Source organism: Gigantopelta aegis, chromosome 3 (genome assembly GCF_016097555.1).
Source record: "Gigantopelta aegis isolate Gae_Host chromosome 3, Gae_host_genome, whole genome shotgun sequence".
Classification (NCBI taxonomy): Eukaryota; Metazoa; Mollusca; class Gastropoda; order Neomphalida; family Peltospiridae; genus Gigantopelta; species Gigantopelta aegis.
The window spans coordinates 3,406,977-3,430,951 of record NC_054701.1 but is presented as its reverse complement, the minus strand read 5'-3'; the positions used below and the strand labels follow the sequence as shown (position 1 = coordinate 3,430,951).

The window sequence follows — 23,975 nt, the reverse complement described above, 5'->3', positions numbered from 1 at the left end:
TGGGGGTGGGGTGGTGGGGTCTCACTTCCAGACCACCCTGTAACATAATTAACACAACAATAAACAGGTAATACTGGGGGGGGGGGGGGGGTCTCACATCCACACCACCCTGTAACATAATTAACACAACAATAAACAGGTAATACTGGGGGTGGGGGGTGGGGGTGGGTCTCACATCCAGACCACCCTGTAACATAATCCACAAAACAATAATTAGGAGATACTTGGGGGTGAGGGTGAGTGGGGTCTCACATCCAAACTGCCATGAAAAACAATAATTTGGTGATATTTGGAGGGAGGGAGTCACACCCAACCCGCCACAAAACAAGACTAGGAGATTCTTGGGGAGGGGGCTCACATTCAAACCACCCTGGCAGACGAGCCACAAAATACTAATTAAGAGATACTGGGGGGAGGGGCTCACATTCAAACCACCCTGGAAGACGAGCCACAAAATACTAATTAAAAGATACTGGGGGAGTATCACATTTAAACCGCCCTAGTCTTCTTTGTGTCATTTTTATTTTATTTGAGTATGGATCACAAAATAAAGTCTTTGCTACACAAACCTTTTTCCATTAAATTTGTTGTTGAACTGTAACTTTTCTTTTATCTGTATTATTTTTTTGTTAAAACCAATGTCACAGTTAGCCAAAAATCAAATTGGATGTTAAATATGGCTTTGTTTAGACACACCAGAAAAACCCACCTTGTTGCTTTTGTATCTGGTCTGAAGATATTTATGCCATAACTGATATTTAAAATAATTATTTTATTTCATATGTTGTGTTTAACTTCTAGGTTTACATTTTAAAACGATAAACCTCACCAGGGGATCCCCTCTGGCAGCGTCAAAGCCTGCAGACACCAAAACCAGCTCTGGGGCAAACTGAAAGAAATCAAGATAAACAAAATTAAAACTGGGAATGTTTTTTGACTACTTTGGCCTTAATGCACAAAAAAAACTAAATTATCAACCAGTATTAATATTTAAGTCATTACAAGTGCCTCTTAATAATGCCAGAAGTAGCTACTGAACACGTGGTCAGACTAAAGTAAAGTTTGTTTTATTTAACGACGCCACTAGAGCACATTGATGGTCAGACTAAACCCACAGCTAAAGCTGATGGGAACTGGCAGGTGTATGGAATGTTTAGCCACAAGAGACAAGCACCTGCTGCAGTTATAGAGACAAGGACTGGGATGTGGAGGTGGGCAATGAAAGAAGTTGAAAGATAGGAGGAGATGCCAAATAGGGAAGAAATAAGATGGAATTTAAAAGGAGAGAAAAGAACAATGGGATAAATAATAATAATAATACAAAAAAATTAAAATATTTAAGCCATATAAATAATGTTGGCTTCCATTAAATTAATAACAATATAAAATATAAACCAAAAATATAAACATTATTTAGCTTTTTTAACAACAAATGTAAACTTGACCATGTCAAAAGAACTAATCTCACCTCGTAGGCTACGGGCATGACAATCTGATGGAAAGCTGCGATGTACTCAGAGGTGCCTGGCTGCTCACGGTCCTACATCAAACAACAAAATATCAGTTAAGTCATTTAACTTCACAACAATTCTACCAAATTAAATGTCTCATCTACCATCACCTTTATTTGATGTCACCGACAGCTGCATCCAAATGCATGTGTGTGTGTGTGTGTGTGTGTGTGTGTGTGTATATATATATATATATATACTAGCGGAAAAAAGTAACAGTGTAACTTGAAACATCATATAAAATTAACACGGCTCAATATTTTAGCCTGATGTTTTGCACAGTTGACCAGTGAACGCACCGCCACACAATCGCGGGGTCAATTCCGTATTGGCACGTGCCGTTTCGCTTCTTGGACATGGGTCTGTTTTTCAAGCTTTTTCCGCCCAACATTTTACTGCTCCAGCTTTTGTCGACTTTGCTACTGTCGGGTCATTGTTTGGCAAACGGTGGAACAGAAAAGCAGGTTTTTTCGGTTGAAAGTGGTCGTAGAGCAATGCCCAAGCTAAATGTAAATGACCGCCTTCGCGCAATTGGTATGATCCAGGCTGAAATCTCCATTGCGCTGTTGCTACGCAATTTGGTGTCAACATAAACACTATTCAGGCTTTGTCGAGACGTTTTCAACAATTTGGTAATGTCAGAGACCGACCACGTGCAGGTCGTCCACGCGTGACGTCACGACAGCAGGACAATCATATCCGACTCGTGCACCTCAGGAATCACTTCCAAACGGAAAGTCTGACAGCGCGGACCATTCCTGGATTGCGTGCCATCAGCCCCAGAACTGTACGGAATCGATTACGTGAACGGCGTATTTGTCCGCGACGTCCGGCTGTCCGTTCAGTTTTGCTAAGACGCCATCGTGTAGCGCGTCTGGCTTGGTGTAGAAGACACTTGCGCTTTAATCACCGAGACTGGGCGGGTATTCTGTTTACGGACGAGTCCAGGTTTCACTTAGACGGCAGCGACGGCCTTTCAAAGAGTCTATCGTCGTGTTGGAGAACGTTTTAGTGACGCCTGTATTGTGGAGCGACATGCTTTTGGCGGAGGCAGTGTCATGGTTTGGGGTGGTATCACGTCAACTGGACGAACACCTATTGTGGTCACCGATGGCAATTTGAACGCCGTAGGCTACCGTGACGACATTATCCAGGCTCACGTCATCCCATTTGTGCAAGGACAGCAACGCCACATCACGCTTCAGCAAGACAACGCTAGACCTCACGTCGCCCGGGTGGTAAGGGATTTCTAGCTCAGCAGAATACCGATGTGTTGCAGTGGCCTGCAGTCTCACCCGATCTTGCACCAATCGAGCACGTCTGGGATGAGATGCAACGTCGTGTACGTGCGCTGCCTAACCAGCCGGTGACGTTGGCAGCGCTGGGTCAGACGTTAGTCCAGATCTGGAACGGCATTCCCCAGGCATTCTTCAACAATTTGGTAGGCTCTATGAGGCGACGGTACCAGGCCTGCATCGACGCAAACCGTGGCCATACGCGCTATTAACTTTGTGAACTGGTTTTTTACCCCCGTGTCTTTCATCCCCAATACCAATGAAATGACGGATGCTGTGACATTTTAAATGAATTGAAGTTTTGCAGATTTGCCTATTAACCATGCTATCTGATCGTTTCATCGTTTTATGTCTTGAAATTATGTTTTTATCAACATGATAACCATACACAGTTACTTTTTTCCGCTAGTATATAAAAATAAATAATAATTAAACTTTAAAAACATTCATTAACAAAATAACAATGAAACGATTGGAGAAAACTTGAGTGTTTTCTCTTTTATAGATACATTACCTGTCCTCAAACAAGTGCACCTCCCCCCCACGCAAGTGGTCTGGTCCGAACATCCCAACAGCCAATGGGATGGCCTAAATTCTTCTACTGCATACTGCTCTCTAGTTCCGGTCACATGACTGTAACTTCCTTCTTTTTCCCTGAGCGCATCGCACGGAGAACAGGAAGCGGGGAGGCCCGGGCGGGATGAATCTTGAGGACAGGTAATGTATCTATAAAAGAGAAAACACTCAAGTTTTCTCCATTTCTATAGACATTACCTGTCCTCAAACAAGTGCAGCATTCAACAGATGGTGGTGGGTGCCGAGATCCGTAGATGCTTGTGATAACTCCCCAACCGGAAAGAGGCTGACTAGTGGAAGAATAAGGCCAACCTTGGTAAACCCTCCTCCTAGGGATGCCCGTCACAGACCAATGCAGGTGATGTTAGTAACAACAACCAGAATGGTGGCATCCATCAGCAGTGGCAGGTACGGCTCCTAGAACACATGGACCAGGAGGCGGAAGCCACATCTCATGCTGGTTCTGACAGGGTGGGAAGACGTAGCCACCAGGGATGCAGGTGTTAGGTAACCCTCACGTATTGAAGTGTTATAGTTTTTCAATAACAAGCGACAACCTAATGAGGTGCATCCGTCAGAACATTGAACAAAACAAGACCCCCGAGTGTTTTCTGTCTAGTACACCAAAGATCTGTTAGTTCAATAACGACAACCAATAACCACATGCAGTGCAGGGTAAAGGTTATCGAGACAAAAGTTCCGGCACCAGTACGTGAACTGTGCAAAAGAACAAAAGTCTAAGCAATCCTCATCTGTTGATTCGATGGACATCTCGGTATGCAGCCCAGAATCAGACAGACATCAACGGCGACGAGGACGGCTTGTATTCAACAGAGTCTGTGCAGCAACAACCGGACCCAGATGATGGAACCCCTCAACGTCTTCTGTGGAGACATCCCTCAGATAATAGTTGGCGAAGATGGAGTCCGTAGCCCAGAACCAACCAGTGATAATGTGCTGAATGGGTGTGTTGCAGTGCAGGGACATCGTGGCAGCCAAGGCACGGAGTTCATGCGGATTAGAAGCAGACGGAGCAGGAAAACCCTCCTTCTGATAGGCGGTCAGGATAAAAGACCGGATCCAGGTGGCCACCGTGTTCTTGGTAAGATCCCTCAACCGACTCTGGTTACAGGAGAGGAAAAGTCTTTTGCGATGTTGTCGAAAAGATCTGGTCCTCTCGATGTACTGGTGCAGGGCTCTGACAGGGCACAACGCCAAGTCCTCAACGTCCACTGGACCAACGATAGAGGAGAGGGCCTGCACAGCATACGAACGAGGCGCTTGGTCTGGTAACTGATTCTTTGCAACGAAGTTCATGAGTAACCCCAAGTTGACTGTACGCCGATCTCGGTGAAAACGTACCAAGTCTACATCAAGAGCATGGAGTTCTGAGACACGGGCAGCCGTGCCGAAACCGAGTAAAAACACCGTCTTCCGCGTCGAGTCTTGCAGGGAAGAGGATTCGATCGGCTCATAAGGTGCGGTCGATAACGCTCGTAACATCAGATTCAGGTCCCATCTTGGTGGCCGAAACCGGTGTACTTGATCTTCAAGGCGAAACCCTTTGATCATCTTATGGATCTCAGGAATACCCGATAACTTCGTTCCAGTAGTGACATCACGAACAGTAGCGATGACCGAAACATACCCAGCGATGGTAGACCCCTTCAATCGTAAAGTGGTCCGCAGATACAGCAACAAAATCAGCAAGACGAGGTATTTGAATCGTCTGAGGGTTGAATTTTTGCCGGACACACCATCGGTGAAGACAAAGCCATCTGACATTGTAAGCCGCAGTAGTAGATAAACTGTGCTCTTTCAAAATGGCCGCCGTAGACTGAAGAAAAAACCTTTCTTCCTCAAACTCTTGGAGATACAGTCCACGCGTGCAGTTGGAACAACTGCGGATGTGGATGGTATAGTCTTGACGTGGGATTCAGCAACAGATGATCCCAGTCTGGCAGCGATAAAGGATGTGGATCGGCAAGACGTATTAGATCTGGATACCACATCGGAGCAATGAGTAACAGGCGACAATGGTACAGCTGAAACCTCTGAAGCACCCTTGGAAGGAGGATTGGTGGAGGAAAAGCATATGCATCCATCTGTTCCCAGATGATGGCCAATGCGTCGAGATCCAGAGCTTCGGGATCCGGCACCGGAGACACGTAAACCCTCAACTGACGGTTGAATCGTGTAGCGAAGAGATCGATGTTTGGTGTGCAAAGTCTGTCGCACACCCATCGAAACGCTTCGGGATGGAGCATTCATTCCGTCGGATGTGGAGACAACGGCCGAGACAGTGTGTCGACTAGTACATTGGAAACCCCTGGAATATGGCGAGCCCGAAGTTGCAACGGAATCTCGTCAACCAGCTTGTAGAGACGATAAGTTAACTGCAGCAGACTGCTGGAGTGGGTTCCGCTCCGACGGTTGATATAAGCCACTGCGGTGGTACTGTCTGTGGCTACCATGAGAGAGGCGCCTGACAGCATCTCTCGCCAATGAAGGATGACGTAACTGCCAACATCTCCAACAGGCTGATGTGTAGATCGGCTTCATCTGGAAACCACAGCCACCAACAGGGACTGGACTGCAAGGCGACTGGTAACCGGATCAGCAAATCTGCGTTATTGTACTGAATGCATGGATTCAGAAACAAACTGGATACCGCGACCTCTAAGCGTCAAATGTTGCGCCGACGTCAAAATTACTCTTGCAATGATACTTCATGAAACAGTAATAGAGTGATTCAGGAATCAAGACATCAGAAACAGCGACCCCGTGATACAGGCAAGAGCCAAGACAGCGTAGCAACTCGCTACGCTACATGCCCGATATACCTGGAAGTGAAGCAACGCAAAACAGCAACCGGCTAAAATCCACGGTCGTCACACCATCCGGCGCGAAACAGCAGCAGAGACCATCTAGACAGCATCGGTCACGAACTCTGGCGGTAACAACAGTGAACGTCAGTGAGTTGATAAGCCGCAATGATCCCCGTACCACGTGATGGCAACTGGATAACTTCCGGAACCAGCGGAAGTAGTGACTGTCTTGCATTGCCACCGGATATAGAGAACGATCTGCCGAATGTCGCTGAACCTTCCTCGAACATCGGTGCACGGGATCTCAACACAAGTGACCGGACCCGTAGACTGTCTTCGTCACCAACCCGGAACGCTTGTAATGTCGAACCTTCACGGCAAAGAGCCGTATGTAGACCACAGGTCTGCCAAGATTACCGGCTTGTGCTGAAAGTCGAGAATGGATCGCTTCAGGCAAGTCGGTTGACGATAGTGTGCAATCGTAGTGCACATCGACGTCACGGAAGATATAAGGTAGACCCAACATCAAAGTCGACGGCTAGAACAAGGCATATCCTCTGGCATCCTGCACATGAGGAGTTATGGTCGCCATGTACATGTACGCTGAACTGAAGCCATCGACAGGACGTGCCAATCTGTAAGTTCTAGGAAGACGTCTGGTCCCGCCGGAAACAGCGTCATCCAAAGCCGGCGCCACACCGTTGAAGGATAGGTTGAAGACGGAAGACAATCAGTCACAGCCATGTGGGTCACTGCGTCCGGATCTTCTATAACGGAAGGTGCCGACGCATCATCTGGAAAATCAGTCAGTAACCTGGCACAGGCACTTCGATCCAATGTACTGGCTGCAATCGGAACACGGACCGTGGACGGTCCCGTCAGGAGCCGGTGCAAACACTGAACGCCGAATCAGCTGCCGACTGGTGTGGACGGTACGATGTACACGGACCGGCCAATCTGTAAGTTCTAGGAAGACGTCTGGTCCCGCCGGAAACAGCGTCATCCAAAGCCGGCGCCACACCGTTGAAGGATAGGTTGAAGACGGGAGACAATCAGTCACAACCATGTGGGTCACTGCGTCCGGATCTTCTATAACGGAAGGTGCCGACGCATCATCTGGAAAATCAGTCAGTAACCTAGCACAGGCACTTCGATCCAATGTACTGGCTGCAATCGGAACACGGACCGTGGACGGTCCCGTCAGGAGCCGGTGTAAACCCTGAACGCCGAATCAGCTGCCGACTGGTGTGGACGGTACGATGTACACGGACCGGCAGGAGCCGGTGGAACCCTGGACGCTGCACCACTTCGATCGATCACGGGACGACGGTACCGAACGGTGAGCCGATGACGCAGCAATCTTCCAGTTCGTTACAGGGCTCCGTCTGCTTGCTGGAACAACGATCCGCACGGGCCGGTTACTGGTAGCCGTGTAACCGACGGGGGCCTGTGGCAGCCAACGATCGAATGGCGACATCTGCCGGTGGAACCTCCGTGGCGATCATCGAAACCGGACCCTTCTTGACTGAAACAGGTGGATGGGCCAGCGGCGGTAGCATATCAGATATGACAGCCAGACAATCCCTCAGTGACAGGTGGTCCGCCGCATCCAGATCTTCCAGCACCGCAAGAACCGATACATCATCAGAAAGTCACGTAGCACCCGTGAACAGGCCAGTCGCTCTGGTCATGGCCCGATGGAGATACCGGAGAGTGGGCGGTCCCGTGTGGATACCAAGGAACGGATGACCACATCGTCGTTGGATGTGGCAAGGATGGCAACATGTCGTAGACGGCCGCCAAGCAATCCCTCATAGTCATATGGTCCGTAGAGTCGGGCTCTTCAATGACAGATGCCGCAGGCGCTTCATCACCAAAGTCTCGTAGAACTCGAGCACAGGCCAATCGATGTACCGTAATGGAAGCCGCCGGTTAACCGGACCGTGGATGGTCCCGTCTAGCCCTCGGAGGCCATACAGGTTATGTGGAACGGCTACGGTCCCGGCTCCGATGCGCCGAAGAGGACTTTCCCGCCGAAGATCGGTGAACCTTGGAATCCGTGGAGCGTCTATCTGAATGAGCCGGCTTCTTAGAGGGCTGCGTAGAGACCGCAGGCCTGTCATCCGAAATCTTAGGTATCGGTGGAGCTGAAGAAGTCGCACCCCCTGAAGAGGGGACTGGAACCGGACCTGACCCCGAACCCGCCGGTTTGGGTAAGGTCGCCATTGATTCTTCCAGCATGGTCGGTAGAATTGAACGTAACACTTCCGCCACGGAGTCAGCAATCGAAGGCAAAGATTCCACCTTCTTGGTCCTCGAAGATTCCACCTTCTTGGTCCTCGCTGACACCACCTTCAGGTAAGCCGCGAACTCGACATCAGACAAGCCCGCACAAAGGTCGCATCTAGAAGTGAGGCCACACGAACACGACAACCTGGACATAAGTCGTGTGGGTCGCCGCCGGCACTAACTTCTTGCAGCGTAACACGCTCGAACTAGTCACCTGAACATTATCAGATATGATAATAGTAATTTTTCAATCTGTGAAAAGAAAGAAAAACCAACCATAACACAAATACAAAGCCGGTAAATAAAGACGCCATTTTGCAAATGGCGTCCGACACGACAACCGGCGATATAACAACATTTCATGTAATTAACACTTGGCAAGTCAAGCGAAATACGCGAAAGACATACGAAAGCTAACGAAAATTAAGGTGAAAAACATTTCACCCAAATACAAAGCCAGTCAACACAGACGCCATTTTGCAAATGGCGTCCGACATGACAACCGGCAATATAAACAACATTTCATGTAATTAAACGCTTGGAAAGTCAAGCGAAATACGCGAAAAAAACATACGAAAGCTAACGAAAATGAAGGTGAAAAACATTTCACCCAAACACGAATACAAAACCAAAGGTCTTATAAAAGTTGACTCCAAACAGAGCCAAGCAAAAGGACGTCCAGACCCTTTAGCGAAGAGAAAAAGAAGGAAGTTACAGTCATGTGACCGGAACTAGAGAGCAGTATGCAGTAGAAGAATTTAGGCCATCCCATTGGCTGTTGGGATGTTCGGACCAGACCACTTGCGTGGGGGGGAGGTGCACTTGTTTGAGGACAGGTAATGTCTATAGAAATATTTGCATTTAATTAGAACTTGCACATGCGTAATTCTGTTGTGCATGTGCAGCCTCCCACCCATGAGCGTAGCCTATTCGGTGTGTAGCTGGCAAGCGTGTAGGCAAGATCTCAGCCCACCCTCCCCGTTTTCAAATTATCTTTTATTAGTGTTATACTTTTAATGTGTGCTTGACTTTTATGCAGAAAAGGAGGAAGGATGAACATTGGTGTTTATTATTTGTGAATTTTCTTGTAATATTCATTAAATCGGTGTAGAACTGACAAATAAACATACTGTTTTGTTCCATGGAATGTTGATGTTGAAGCCTTCTCCTGACAATCTTCCCACGTTGTCATAGTTACCATCATCACCTTTAGGGTAGAAGAAGCCATGATCGTAACGGTGGAGTGATATGAATAAAACACTGAAAACAAAACACAGAATATTATTACCTTAAAACAAGAATCTCACAACACCCTTTAACACGGATTAATATCCGAGAAAAATGCTTGGAACAACAATTTCTAATTACATACATGTGTATTAAACTAACTGACATATTTGCATACACTTAAGATTTAAACATGTCTGCTGTGGGCAGTAGCAGATCCAGAGAGAGTTGTAGGGGTTGCACCCTCCTCAATCACTGCAAAATGTTTAGTTTTGTTGTTTACCAACACCACTAGAGCACACTGATTAATCATCAGCATGGGCTATTGGATGTCAAACATTGGATACTTCTGACATAGTCTTGGGGAGGAAACCTACTATATTTTTCCATTAGCAGCAAAAGATATTTTATATATACCATCCCACAGACAGGATAGCACATACCACTGCCTTTGATATACCAGTCACTGGGTCCACTGAAAAAAATTTGATCACAGACTGACAACACATCAGGTAAGCGCTTTTCCAAAAATCTAAATAATATCTTTGACCTGATGCCAGATTTGTAAGGAAAACACTATCAAACATTTAAAGTCTAGTCTTATGTTTCCACAGCATCTGGAGCTTTAATGCCATGACAACACCATACAAACAAGATGCAGCAGATCAGTTTATACAGTGTGGACTCTGAACATCCTTAAGCAGTCCTACCTGTCATCATCATAAAACTGATGTTGAGTGCCGTTACCATGGTGAACATCCCAGTCAAGAATTAAAATCCTGAAAAATGTATAACATATATTTCTTGAGACACATTATTCATAATTATAATCACAAAAAAGGTAAGAGGATAAATGATAAAACTAATTCAAACTACATTTGTGTTGTTTAATTTAATGTCCATGCTAGAAAAACAATATTTCATATTTAAGTAAAGCCTTTAATTAATTTTAAAAGTAACAATGGATTATTTATTTTTAAATAATTAAATGTCCTTTACATTCATTACAACATAACATAATCCCATTGGTCCAGACATAGCAATGGGGGTTTGTTCATTTCTGGATTAATATAAAAATCATGGCATCAGGGAACGTCATATCTCATGACATCATTTTATATGGGCAAGTCGTCTTATTGAGTATTATTGTTTATGGACTCAAAATAATTCAAAATAAAGTATGAAGTTTTAGAATATGTGTAATTATTAGCAAGTATGATTCAAATCTAATTCTAACTATTGTCTGTTATTTATTTTACGTTCATCTGGGTATGAACCAAAAAAATCATCTACAAACTTATGTGAGAATGGCTTTGCTGATTCACATGTTTTTTTTGCACATACCTCGATGAACATAAAAGAAATAACAAACAATCCTTACAGAAATGTATAAGATTATTTCAGAGGGGACATGTATTTACCGTTTCACACCAAACTTATTTTGAGCATATTTAGCCGCAATGGCGATATTATTGAAGTAACAAAAGCCCATGGCTGTAGAACTCTCGGCATGGTGACCTGGCGGCCTGAAAACAATAATATTACTTCAACAAACTTAATATATTACATAAATAGATATAATAAACACATAACATAACATTACTGTAACATTACTTCAACAAACTTTTAATATATTACATAAATACATATAATAAACACATGACATAACATTACTGTAAAATTACTTCAACAAAATGTTTATAAATATTGAACAAAAAAAGAAACTTCCGATTTGTACATATAGTATTTGTTGTGTTAAAGAATTAATTGTGTAATGAAATTATATAGGTAGTATTAGCCTTGAGCTGTATTATCAGGATTCATGAATTTTATCAATTATTTTTGCACTGTTAATCGTCGACAACGTGAAATTCAATTTGTACGTGCATGCATGGTTCGACATATCCCGTGTAGTATTCAGTCAATTTGTTTTACTTGTCTTACTGACTTTGTTGTCAAGTGAATGAAAATGCTTAAAAATTTGTAAAAAAATTAAAGTTTTTTACATTGTAGCATTTTTAGTATGCCAAGAATACCCAATAATTTACGTGAACGGGCGATTGGCATGCTTGATGCTGGCATGTCGACAGAAGACATTGCAAGGCATGTTGGGAGTTCTAGTCAAGCGATACGAAATCTTCGTGTAAGATTTCGAACGACAGGAAGCACCAACGACTTGCCACGTCATGGACGTCCGCGTGTTACAACGCGTGGTCAAGACCGCTATATCATGAACACGCATTTGCGCAATCGATTCCAAACTGCCACTGCTACTGCTGCTAACACACCTGGGCTTCATAATAACCGAATCAGTGGGCAAACTGTTCATAATCGTCTGCGGGAGAACAGTTTACATGCACGACGTCCTTATGTCGGATGCGTTTTAACGCAACGTCATCGTCTAAATCTTCTTAATTGGGCACGTGTACACTCTCGTTGGATACGGCGACTCTGGAATACCGTTCTTTTTTCGGATGAATCCAGATTTTCTTTACAACGTGGTGATGGCAGGGTGCGCATCTACCGTAGGAGAAATGAACGCTATGCTGACTGTTGTGTTCTTGAATGATATCGTTTCGGGGGTGGGGGTTGTGTCATGGTCTGGGCAGCCATTGCCCATGGTTATCGTTCACCACTAGTCGTCATTGATGGCAATTTAAATGCTCAACGTTACCGCGATGACATTCTCGCTCATCACATCATTCCTCTGTTCCATAACAACATCTCGATTTTTCAGCATGATAATGCCACCTCTCATACAGCTAGAGACACTGTAAATTTTCTTAGGACAAATAACATTGATTTCATTGATGAATGGCCCGCTAAAAGTCCTGATCTCAACCCCATCGAGCATGTCTGGGATAGTCTGGACAGACGATTGAGGCGTCATCCCAACCCACCCACTAACGTCAACGAACTTCGTCAAGCGCTCATTCAGGAATGGAACAATATTCCACAGGCAGAAATCAACACTTTAGTCAATTCTATGCGCATGCGATGCACTGCAGTGGTCAATTCAAGAGGTGGTCATACCCGTTATTAAGTGGGTGTTTTTGTTTTTAACCCCTACCACACTTGGTCAAAATTTCTCCCAGTTTCTGTTAACCTATGGCTATGATTTTTGCACCAAACGATGCATCATGGAACACTCTTTAAACGCATATATAACAATTATTCCCCCGGTTTGTTTTCATCAAGTTATGTTCAAGCAAAGTTAGCGGAAGTTTCTTATTTTGTTCAGTATATTACATAAATACATATAATAAACACATGACATAACATTACTGTAAAATTACTTCAACAAAATGTTTATATATTACATAAATACATATAATAAACACATGACATAACATTACTGTAAAATTACTTCAATAAAATGTTTATATATTACATAAATACATATAATAAACACATGACATAACATTACTGTAATATTACTTTAACAAACTTTTTATATGTTACATAAATACATATAATATAGAGAATAACTAGTTAATGACATAGGATATCAGCTTTATCATGTGAAGGTAAGAATTGGAAGTGATAATCTGCTAGTATATGTTGATGACTTTGCTTTAATCGGTCATCATAATCAGCCAATAGAAACAGTGGTTACAGGATAGAAACACGTAACTTGACATTACTGAAATAGGCCAAACATTCATATTACACAAATATACATCTTATAAGATACTAATATACTCTTATCTTTCTTGTGTGCATTTCAAGAATAATTACAGGTTCATCTGTTTTCAAACTGTATCCACCACTATTGCATAAGATAATGATAATAATTATAGAGGAAAGCAATAGGCAAAAACCCTCAAGAAAAATACATATTATTAAAAAAACATATCAACATCTGTAGATAGTGGTAAAATATGTATCACATTGTGGAAAGGTCGAAACATTCTAACATTTTTCCTAATTTAGATGCAGAACAGCATGTTACACTGAACTGTAACAACTGTTTCCAAGTAAATTCAAGTATAAAAGAGTACACCAATGATTTAGGGGACAGAGTGAATAGGTGGGGCACAAGTAAAGATGATTTAACTTTGACGTATCCTTCAACAGATGTTTAAATATGTATTGGACCAATTTGTATTTTTCACACGTTCTTGAAGCTGATATTACTAAAAATGATATTCAGTCATGTATCTTTTGTTTCTATGTCACAACATTCAAAACACTTACCTCACAATGGCCACCCCACTCTGTGCCTGTAAAACAGAACAAATCATAAGTTGAAGGAAATAAAAAGGAAAAATGTGATATATAGTCACTACTAATGTAATTCACTAATCTTATTTCACCCACTGGATTGAAAGAATATACACCTACACTTCCTCTTATTAAGACTATCCAGATAATTATCAGTAGGTCAGAGTGAAAACACATAGTTAATGATTATTATGTTCACAGTGATATCATATCTTAGTTCTAATGGAGGGTCTTTGACATAAACAACTATATTTTTGCTTCCATAGCATTTCTATCATTTCATGTGACGCCTGGACACAATTTTCATTCATTTCATAAAACAAAAAGTCAAAGCTTTTGTACGTATATACTTTATGGATAGCCCTAAGAGTTGGTGACACAAACAAGGACATGTAAGCTTGTCTAAAACAATCTGAATATAACAATAAATCTCACCTGTCCTGAAGGAACTGAGAACGTTGAATATAACAATAAATCTCACCTGTTCTGAAAGAACTGAGAACGCTGAATATAACAATAAATCTCACCTGTCCAGAAAGAACTGTTTCCACCATGCTGAAAATGCTGAATATAACAATAAATTTCACCTGTCCTGAAAGAACTGTTTACACTACGATTAGAACACTAAATATAACAATAAATCTCACCTGTCAAGAAAGAACTGTTTACACCACGATTAGAACACTAAATATAACAATAAATCTCACCTGTCCTAAAAGAACTGTTTCCACCCCACTGAGAAAAGCTGAATATAACAATAAATACCACCTGTCCTGAAATAACTGTTTCCATCACATTGAATATAACAATAAATCTCACCTGTCCTGAAAGAACTGTTTACACCATGATGAGAACGCTGAATATAACAATAAATCTCACCTGTCCAGAAAGAACTGTTTCCACCACACTGAATATAACAATAAATCTCACCTTTCCAGACACCTGTCCTGAAATAACTGTTTCCATCACGCTGAGAATGCTGAATATAACAATAAATCTCACCTGTCCTGAAAGAACTGTTTTCATCACACTGAATATAACAATAAATCTCACCTGTCCTGAATGAACTGTTTCCACCCCACTGAGAACGCTGAATATAATAATAAATCTCACCTGTCCTGAAGGAACTGAGAATGCTGAATATAACAATAAATCTCACCTGTTCTGAAAGAACTGAGAACGTTGAATATAACAATAAATCTCACCTGTCCTGAAATAACTGTTTCCATCACACTAAATATAACAATAAATCTCACCTGTCCTGAAAGAACTGTTTACACCATGATGAGAACGCTGAATATAACAATAAATCTCACCTGTCCAGAAAGAACTGTTTCCACCACACTGAATATAACAATAAATCTCACCTTTCCAGACACCTGTCCTGAAATAACTGTTTCCATCACGCTGAGAATGCTGAATATAACATTAATCTCACCTGTCCTGAAAGAACTGTTTTCATCACACTGAATATAACAATAAATCTCACCTGTCCTGAATGAACTGTTTCCACCCCACTGAGAATGCTGAATATAACAATAAATCTCACCTGTCCTGAAGGAACTGAGAATGCTGAATATAACAATAAATTTCACCTGTTCTGAAAGAACTGAGAACGTTGAATATAACAATAAATCTCACCTGTTCTGAAAGAACTGAGAATGCTGAATATATCAATAAATCTCACCTGTCCAGAAAGAACCGTTTCCACAAAACTGAGAATGCTGAATATAACAATAAATCTTACCTGTTCTGAAAGAACTGAGAACGCTGAATATAACAATAAATCTCACCTGTCCTGAATGAACTGTTTCTACCACGCTGAAAATGCTGAATATAACAATAAATTTCACCTGTCCTGAAAGAACTGTTTACACCACGATTAGAACACTAAATATAACAATAAATCTCACCTGTCCAGAAAGAACTGTTTCCACGACACTGAGAACGCTGAATATAACAATAAATCTCACCTGTCCTGAAAGAACTGTTTACACCACGATTAGAACACTAAATATAACAATAAATCTCACCTGTCCTGAAAGAACTGTTTCCACGACACTGAGAACGCTGAATATAACAATAAATCTCACCTGTCCAGAAATAACTGTTTCCATCACACTGAAAATAACAATAAATCTCACCTGTCCTGAAAGAACTGTTTACACCATGATGAGAACGCTGAATATAACAATAAATCTCACCTGTCCAGAAATAACTGTTTCCATCACACTGAAAATAACAATAAATCTCACCTTTCCAGAAAGAACTGTTTCCATGACACTGAGAACGCTGAATATAACAATAAATCTCACCTGTCCAGAAAGAACTGTTTCCACCACACTGAATATAACAATAAATCTCACCTTTCCAGACACCTGTCCTGAAATAACTGTTTCCATCACGCTGAGAATGCTGAATATAACAATAAATCTCACCTGTCTTGAAAGAACTGTTTCCATCACACTGAATATAACAATAAATCTCACCTGTCCTGAATGAACTCTTTCCACCCCACTGAGAACGCTGAATATAACAATAAATCTCACCTGTCCTGAAGGAACTGAGAATGCTGAATATAACAATAAATCTCACCTGTTCTGAAAGAACTGAGAATGTTGAATATAACAATAAATCTCACCTGTTCTGAAAGAACTGAGAACACTGAATATAACAATAAATCTCACCTGTCCTGAAAGAACTGTTTCCACCATGCTTAGAACGCTGAATATAACAATAAATTTCACCTGACCTGAAAGAACTGTTTCCACGACACTAAGAATGCTGAATATAACAATAAATCTCACCTGTCCTGAAAGAACAGTTTACACCACGCTGAGAATGCTGAATATAACAATAAATCTCTCCTGTCCTGAAAGAACTGTTTCCATCACACTGAATATAACAATAAATCTCACCTGTCCTAAATGAACTGTTTCCACCCCACTGAGAATGCTGAATATAACAATAAATCTCACCTGTCCTGAAGGAACTTAGAACGCTGAATATAACAATAAATGTCACCTGTCCTGAAGGAACTGAGAATGCTGAATATAACAATAAATCTCACCTGTTCTGAAAGAACTGAGAACGCTGAATATAACAATAAATTTCACCTGTCCAGAAAGAACTGTTTCCACGACACTGAGAATGCTGAATATAACAATAAATCTCACCTGTCCTGAAAGAACTGTTTCCACAACACTGAGAATGCTGAATATAACAATAAATCTGACCTGTCCAGAAATAACTGTTTCCATCACACTGAATATAACAATAAATCTCACCTGTCCTGAAAGAACTGTTTACACCATGATGAGAACGCTGAATATAACAATAAATCTCACCTGTCCTAAAGGAACTGAGAATGCTGAATATAACAATAAATCTCACCTATTCTGAAAGAACTGAGAACGTTGAATATAACAATAAATCTCACCTGTCCTGAAAGAACTGTTTCCACGACACTGAGAATGCTGAATATAAGAATAAATCTCACCTGTCCTGAAAGAACTGTTTCCACCACGCTGAGAACGCTGCCTGCTGACAACAAAGCACACCGGTAGGTATCCTGACAATACAAAACAAAATACCAGTCTAGACTCACTAAATATAGTACACAATAAACTTCAGACAAAAACATTTTAACTCTTTTGTTTTCCTTCATGACTTAACTGTCCAGAGGGCGTGACGTAGCCCAGTGGTAAAGCGCTCGCTTGATGTGCGGTCTGTCTAGGGTTGATACCCATCAGTGGGCCCATTGCGCTATTTTTTATTCCAGCCAGTGCACCACAACTGGTATATTAAAGGCTGTGGTATGTACTATTTTGTCTATGGGATAGTGCATATAAAAGATCCCTTGCTACTGATGGAAAAATGTAGCAGGTTTTCTCTATACGTCTATATCAAAACTGCCGAATGTTCGACAGCCAGTAGCCGATGATTAATAAATCAATGTGTGCTCTAGTGGTGTCATTAAACAAAACAAACTTCAACTTTAACATTCCAGAACATCAGCATGTGTGAAATAAGAATGAATATAAACATACTGAACCGTAATCCCAATTCCAATGCCAATATCCCAATTTTGTAATTTTATACTCAAGCTACATTAATGGAACCTTTTACAATTAAGATCACATGGCAGAAAAAGGAAGCAAAAATTACACATATAAAAAACAACCCATTTTATTTTATCAGTTTACTTTTTTGGCAGATGAATGATTATACATTTTAATCACTGTGTATGAATACACCAAAGTATGTACTGATGTAAAAAGAATGTCAAACTGACAAAATTCTTTGTGTCTATTAACTGAACTAAACTCGTCATAAAGTTCACAATACCTTGCAGAAATATATCGAGTTAAACTCTCTCTGTTTCACTTGCAGAACTGACAATTCCATCTCTGCTGTTTTCTTCATTTCATTCAAGTAGGTTTCACTAAAATTAATGCATACATTTGTTAAGTCATGCTCCCACCATAAACAGTTACTATGACAGCATTCGAAATAAGTACTTCTCCGTTTCACCTGACAAGTAAAAACCTGCTCAGACAAGCGAAATGTACCTCAATGGTTGTCCAGTGGACAAGTGAAAATGTTCAACCAGAGCAGTTTCATTTTGAGCAATCAAATCATCATCTTTGTACTTGAATAAAATAAAACATTTATTTGGACATGTGAGAATATTATGTTATACAATTAGGTTTGTAGATATACTTGTCCGGTGGACTAGTGAAACATGGTGATTATTTCTATCGGTGTATGTTCCATCCATGCTAGCACAAGTCTTTTAATTTGTTTGATCAATAAATTAATTCTGTCTTAATATATGGGGAAAACAAATGTTTTGAAAATAATAAAAATGTCTAATTTGTTGCACTTAATTACAAGAAACTAACAGACTAGCAATGGAGGATAGGACAGAGGATCGTTTTCACACATGTTAATAGACTAGCAATGGAGATAGGACAGAGGATCGTTTTCACACGTTAATAGACTAGCAATGGATAGGACAGAGGATCGTTTTCACACGTTAATAGACTAGCAATGGAGGATAGGACAGAGGATCGTTTTCACACGTTAATAGACTATCAATGGAGGAGAGGACAGAGGATCATTTTCACACATGTTAATAGACTAGCAATGGAGGAGAGGACACAGGATAATTTTCACACGTTCATAGACTAGCAATGGATAGGACAGAGGATCATTTTCACACGTTAATAGACTAGCAATGGAGGAGAGGACAGAGGATAATTTTCACACATGTTAATAGACTAGCAATGAAGGATAGGACAGAGGATCGTTTTCACACATGTTAATAGACTAGCAATGGAGATAGGACAGAGGATCGTTTTCATATATGTTAATAAACTAGCAATGGAGGATAGGACAGAGGATCATTTTCACACATGTTAATAGACTAGCAATGGAGGAGAGGACAGAGGATCATTTTCACACATGTTAATAGACTAGCAATGGAGATAGGACAGAGGATCGTTTTCACACGTTAAAAGACTAGCAATGGAGGATAGGACAAAGGATCGTTTTCACATATGTTAATAGACTAGCAATGGAGGATAGGACAGAGGATCGTTTTCACACGTTAAAATGGGTTCATTAGAAAGATGTTAAACAGAAAACAAACTAGGGAAAACAAACAGAATATACCATATTTGAAAACCTTGTGCTTTTCATAATAAATTGACATGTTTTTTGTATACATTTCTTGGAAGCAAGGCAGTTTAACAATGTAATAAATATATCAGTAAACTCTCTCTCCCTCAAACAAACACATAGTTAATTGAAAAACTGAGTGTCCTGAGTGGGTTTGTTACACACCTGTGAATCAGTAAACTCTCTCTCCCTCAAATGAACACATAGTTAATTGAAATACTGAGTGTCCTGAGTGGGTTTGTTACACACCTGTGAATCAGTAAACTCTTTCTCCCTCAAACGAACACATAGTTAATTGAAAAACTGAATGTCCTAAGTGAGTTTGTTACACACCTGTGAATCAGTAAAATCTCCTCCTCTGTGGCAAGTCTGGACTGTAACAGAAAATGAAGATTCAACATACATTTTAAACAAATAAAATCACATGCACATAATACAAGGCAACCAGTAATGAGGGCTCATAGCCTTAAAGACCAAACAAATTCAAAGACTTTCACACGGCTATCAGAAATAACAGAATGTGATAAAAAAAATATATCATATGAGATGGCAAGAAAATGACTTTTTTTAACGGCAGTAGACCAGACAGTAACAAAATAAAAAGAAGAACAGAAGAATAAGATTAATGGATCCACACAGATCCAGAGCAGTATAGAACACAAGAAGAGTGACTTGGCAATGTAAGAAAGTATAAGAATGAGAAACCGTGGCAGAAATCCGACAGCCATAATCAATGAAGTGACTTGGCAGCATAAGAAAATATCAGAATGAGAAACCATGGTAAAATTCTGACACCCATAATCAATGTCGTGACTCGGCAGTGTAAGAAAGTATCAGAATGAGAAACTGTGGTAGAAATCCGACATCCATAATCAATGACGTGACTCGGCAGCATAAGAAAGTATCAGAATGAGAAAGCGACAATCAGTGACGTACCTGAACGCTGTGACACCTCTTGTAGAGGCCCCACTCAACGTGCACGTTGAAGATGCTCGAGATTCGGTCCGGGCGCTCCGGGTGCGATCTATCAGTGTAACAGTTAGGAAAGTCAGTTTCTGTGTTAATTATACATGGCAAAAATAGAACATGGTTTTAGGAGAAATAAATTAAATTTCGAAGTACATCTCCAACCACTTTATAAAACCTAATTTTACTGAATTAATTTGTACTTCATCAGATAAAAATCATTGCCTGCTTTTACCCATTTACTGTGGCTTAAATGTCGAATAATGACCAGTAATGATAATAAATGTTCCTAACGGAATTCTGAAGCATGAAGTAAGACTTTACAACATACCTGAATGCTGTATCTCGATGAGCTCTCATATCAGCATCAAATAGAAGACATGTCCTAAAATAAATTAACATTTAAAAACTTTTTAACTTTAATCCTGTTGAAAGAAGACCAGGGGACAAAAAGAAAAGAGTTTACTATCTGAAGTTGTTTAACATTACTTGAGCCTAACTGTACAATACTACACGACACACACACACTTTTGACTTTGATTTCAGGTGTCAAAGAGATCATAAGAAGGTTATGACACAAAGATACAGAAAGAATATGTACAAGATGCAGCAACTGACAAAGAAACACTAAAACAAAAACCATCATTGGAATATTAATCATTCTATATTTCTTCTTTTTTTTAATTTCCAAATACTTTATAATGAAAACTACTATGTAAGAGATATGGGTAAGTAAACCTATAACTAATTACCTGTGAGGTGCCTTAGTCAGACATGTTTCTGCTATAAGCACATCTATCTGTTTATCAAAATCAGCAGCAGTCTGTTCGTCGAAAAGGAAATAATCGTCAATATCATACTTTTCAGGTCGATTCGCCTCTGTGGCAAATACTATACCCGGTCTGTAAGGAAAGAAAACATCCCAGTGATATTAGGTTCATCACTTTTATTGAACTACAAACATCTTACAAGGTAAAACTGAATGCTTTTTCAGCTGGCAGTGAATGAACTGCTTCATTCATTTTAAAGAACCTTTTCACTTTTTTTACAGTCTGGGTTATAGTCGTCAAAACAGACTAGTCCATGTCAGATGAGTCAATCTGTAGACTGGTTTTTACAGTCTGGGTTATAGTCGTCAAAACAGACTAGTCCATGTCAGATGAGTCAATCTGTAGACTGGTTTTCCTATAACTTACCCATAATATCCATATAATAAACCTATTTGATATATAGAGATAACTTACCATATAATAAACCTATTTGATATATACAGATTATTATACGAGCTTGTGTGTAGTACTGATTTTACGAAACAAGTGTCAGGATTTTTGTATTGCCCGAGCGAGAGCAAGGGTAATACATGAATCCTGACACTCGTTTCGTAAAATCAGTACGACTCACACGCGAGTGTAATAATTTCTTTATTATCCATATTATTATTGTTGTTTTCTTTATGAATAACAAGACCCAACTCAAAATGTTTCAGCCACAACTAGAAGGAGACGACGAAATGGTGTCATATTTCAAATGCACAGTCTGAGCTAGGAATGGAGAAGCAATGTCATGTTATGATGTCACTTCCCAAAATTAAGTCATCACACTTATTATTACACGTGTGCTTTGTATGATTATTATTAACTCGGTTATGTTGAACCATATGGATAATAATTACCATTATTAACTGGGTTAATAATGTTTTGCTGTCAGTGGGTCATATGTTTACAGCTAATAAGACTTGTATACCTGAGCGCAATCTGATTAAAATTAGCTCTACTGGTCTACTAGTAGATCTAACAGCATTGCGTGGACTCCCATGTCCAGGTGACATTTCGACCAATTACACTTTGCCCTTTATAACATTATTCGGGAGGATAAAAATATTGGGCGAGACTATTTATGCAATAGGCGAACTTGTTGTCTATTTCAACATTAAAAAAGAGGGGGGAAAGTGCAGTAATAAACTCTGGATTGTATACTAGTATAAACAGATTTTATGGCTATTCACCTGAATCATTTCATATACATTCGGCATAATTCCGAATGTTTTCAAATTCTTTTCAAATCACTGGCATGATTTTGCAAGTAAGGTTTTGATTGGTCGAATGAAAGGTCAACTGGACATGAGTTCCAATGGGGTGCTGTTAGTTCTACAGGTAATAGTAATTAACCAGTGAAGCTAATTTTAATTTGATTGACCTGAGTGTAATGTTTTGATGAGCTTTAGTTAAAGTGCGTGAAGTCAAACTACATTTGCACTAATCGCGATGACGTCATATTACTGGTGAGTCGACTTCAGAACTTTGATTTACTAAATATCGAATTAATATGTTATTTTAGAAGTGTTATAGGATAAATAGAATCCACTACTCATGTTTTTTAATATGGCACAGCTTTGACAAATACCGATTCAGATAAACTCGGTTGATATTTTCCATATTAAAAAAGACTAGTGATGAATCCTCTATGTATCTTTCTATTTGTTAAAAATTCATTGCAAAGCTTTCAGCCAATAAACTTACAGTTGATTTTAGATGGTAAAAGTGTTCTAAGTGAAGAAGACAATAAATAAATACTTTTTCATGGACATTTAATATATTAATAAACCAATTAGTAAATAATGTATGACATTTTTGTATAGCCTGTATGTAATCAGATTCTGATGCCTTGTTTGTTTGGATTGTAGAAAACATTATCGAACATATAGACAACTTTTGTTGCTTCATCTCTTCTTTCCTTTCTTCTTTCTTTCTCTGTTCCAATAATATTCATTTTTGTTCATATTTAAATTGCATAAATATACTGCTGTCATGATGTGTACATATTCTGGAGAAGGCCTAGTAAGTTGTGTAACTTGTGCCTAAAGAATTTGATTTTTAAAAAGCAATAAAATATGTTTCAATCAAAAGTATTCATAGGTAAAAACTTTTCAATCTTCCCACAACTGCAGATTTTATTATAACCTGAAAACTGTTTATTTGCTCCTTGATGAAAAGACCACAGTCATCCATTATATTTCAAAACCATATAAAGTTTTACATATTGTTTGTCATATTGATGATATTGATGGTGATCACTTCCCAAATCAGACCATTATGTACATATGTCAGTCACTAGCTTAAGTGTGGGGATAATTAGTCAGTCACATGCTTTCCACTAATTGCTGCTAAATTTGTTGATCATTTAATGACAATATCTAAAAATAATAAACACACAAATTAATATAACTAATAAAATATCAGTTTAAGTTAACCTGTTGTAATCACAAGGGTAGAATACAAAAGGGATAGGGCTCGACTTACTTTCATCCAATAAACTGAATTATATATTTTATACTGGTGTTTTAATATTAATTTATTGCAGTACTGTTTATGTTTTAA

The 23,975-nt window shown here is 40.0% G+C and overlaps 1 protein-coding gene across 1 annotated transcript in view; it reads right to left on the bottom strand.

Moving 5' to 3' along the window:
• The window catches only part of LOC121367402 (histone deacetylase 6-like), a 247,932-nt gene that overhangs the window by 194,052 nt on the left and 29,905 nt on the right, over positions 1-23,975 (bottom strand). Inside the window, exons 18-29 of the mRNA XM_041491555.1 lie at positions 21,351-21,500; positions 20,930-20,983; positions 20,569-20,656; positions 19,966-20,006; positions 18,298-18,394; positions 17,450-17,521; positions 13,924-13,949; positions 11,148-11,252; positions 10,437-10,505; positions 9,630-9,759; positions 1,469-1,540; positions 830-889 (exon numbers count right to left, since the gene is read on the bottom strand). Of these exons, the coding sequence (XP_041347489.1) occupies positions 830-889; positions 1,469-1,540; positions 9,630-9,759; positions 10,437-10,505; positions 11,148-11,252; positions 13,924-13,949; positions 17,450-17,521; positions 18,298-18,394; positions 19,966-20,006; positions 20,569-20,656; positions 20,930-20,983; positions 21,351-21,500 (964 nt within the window). The remainder of the gene's footprint in view (positions 1-829; positions 890-1,468; positions 1,541-9,629; positions 9,760-10,436; positions 10,506-11,147; positions 11,253-13,923; positions 13,950-17,449; positions 17,522-18,297; positions 18,395-19,965; positions 20,007-20,568; positions 20,657-20,929; positions 20,984-21,350; positions 21,501-23,975) is intronic.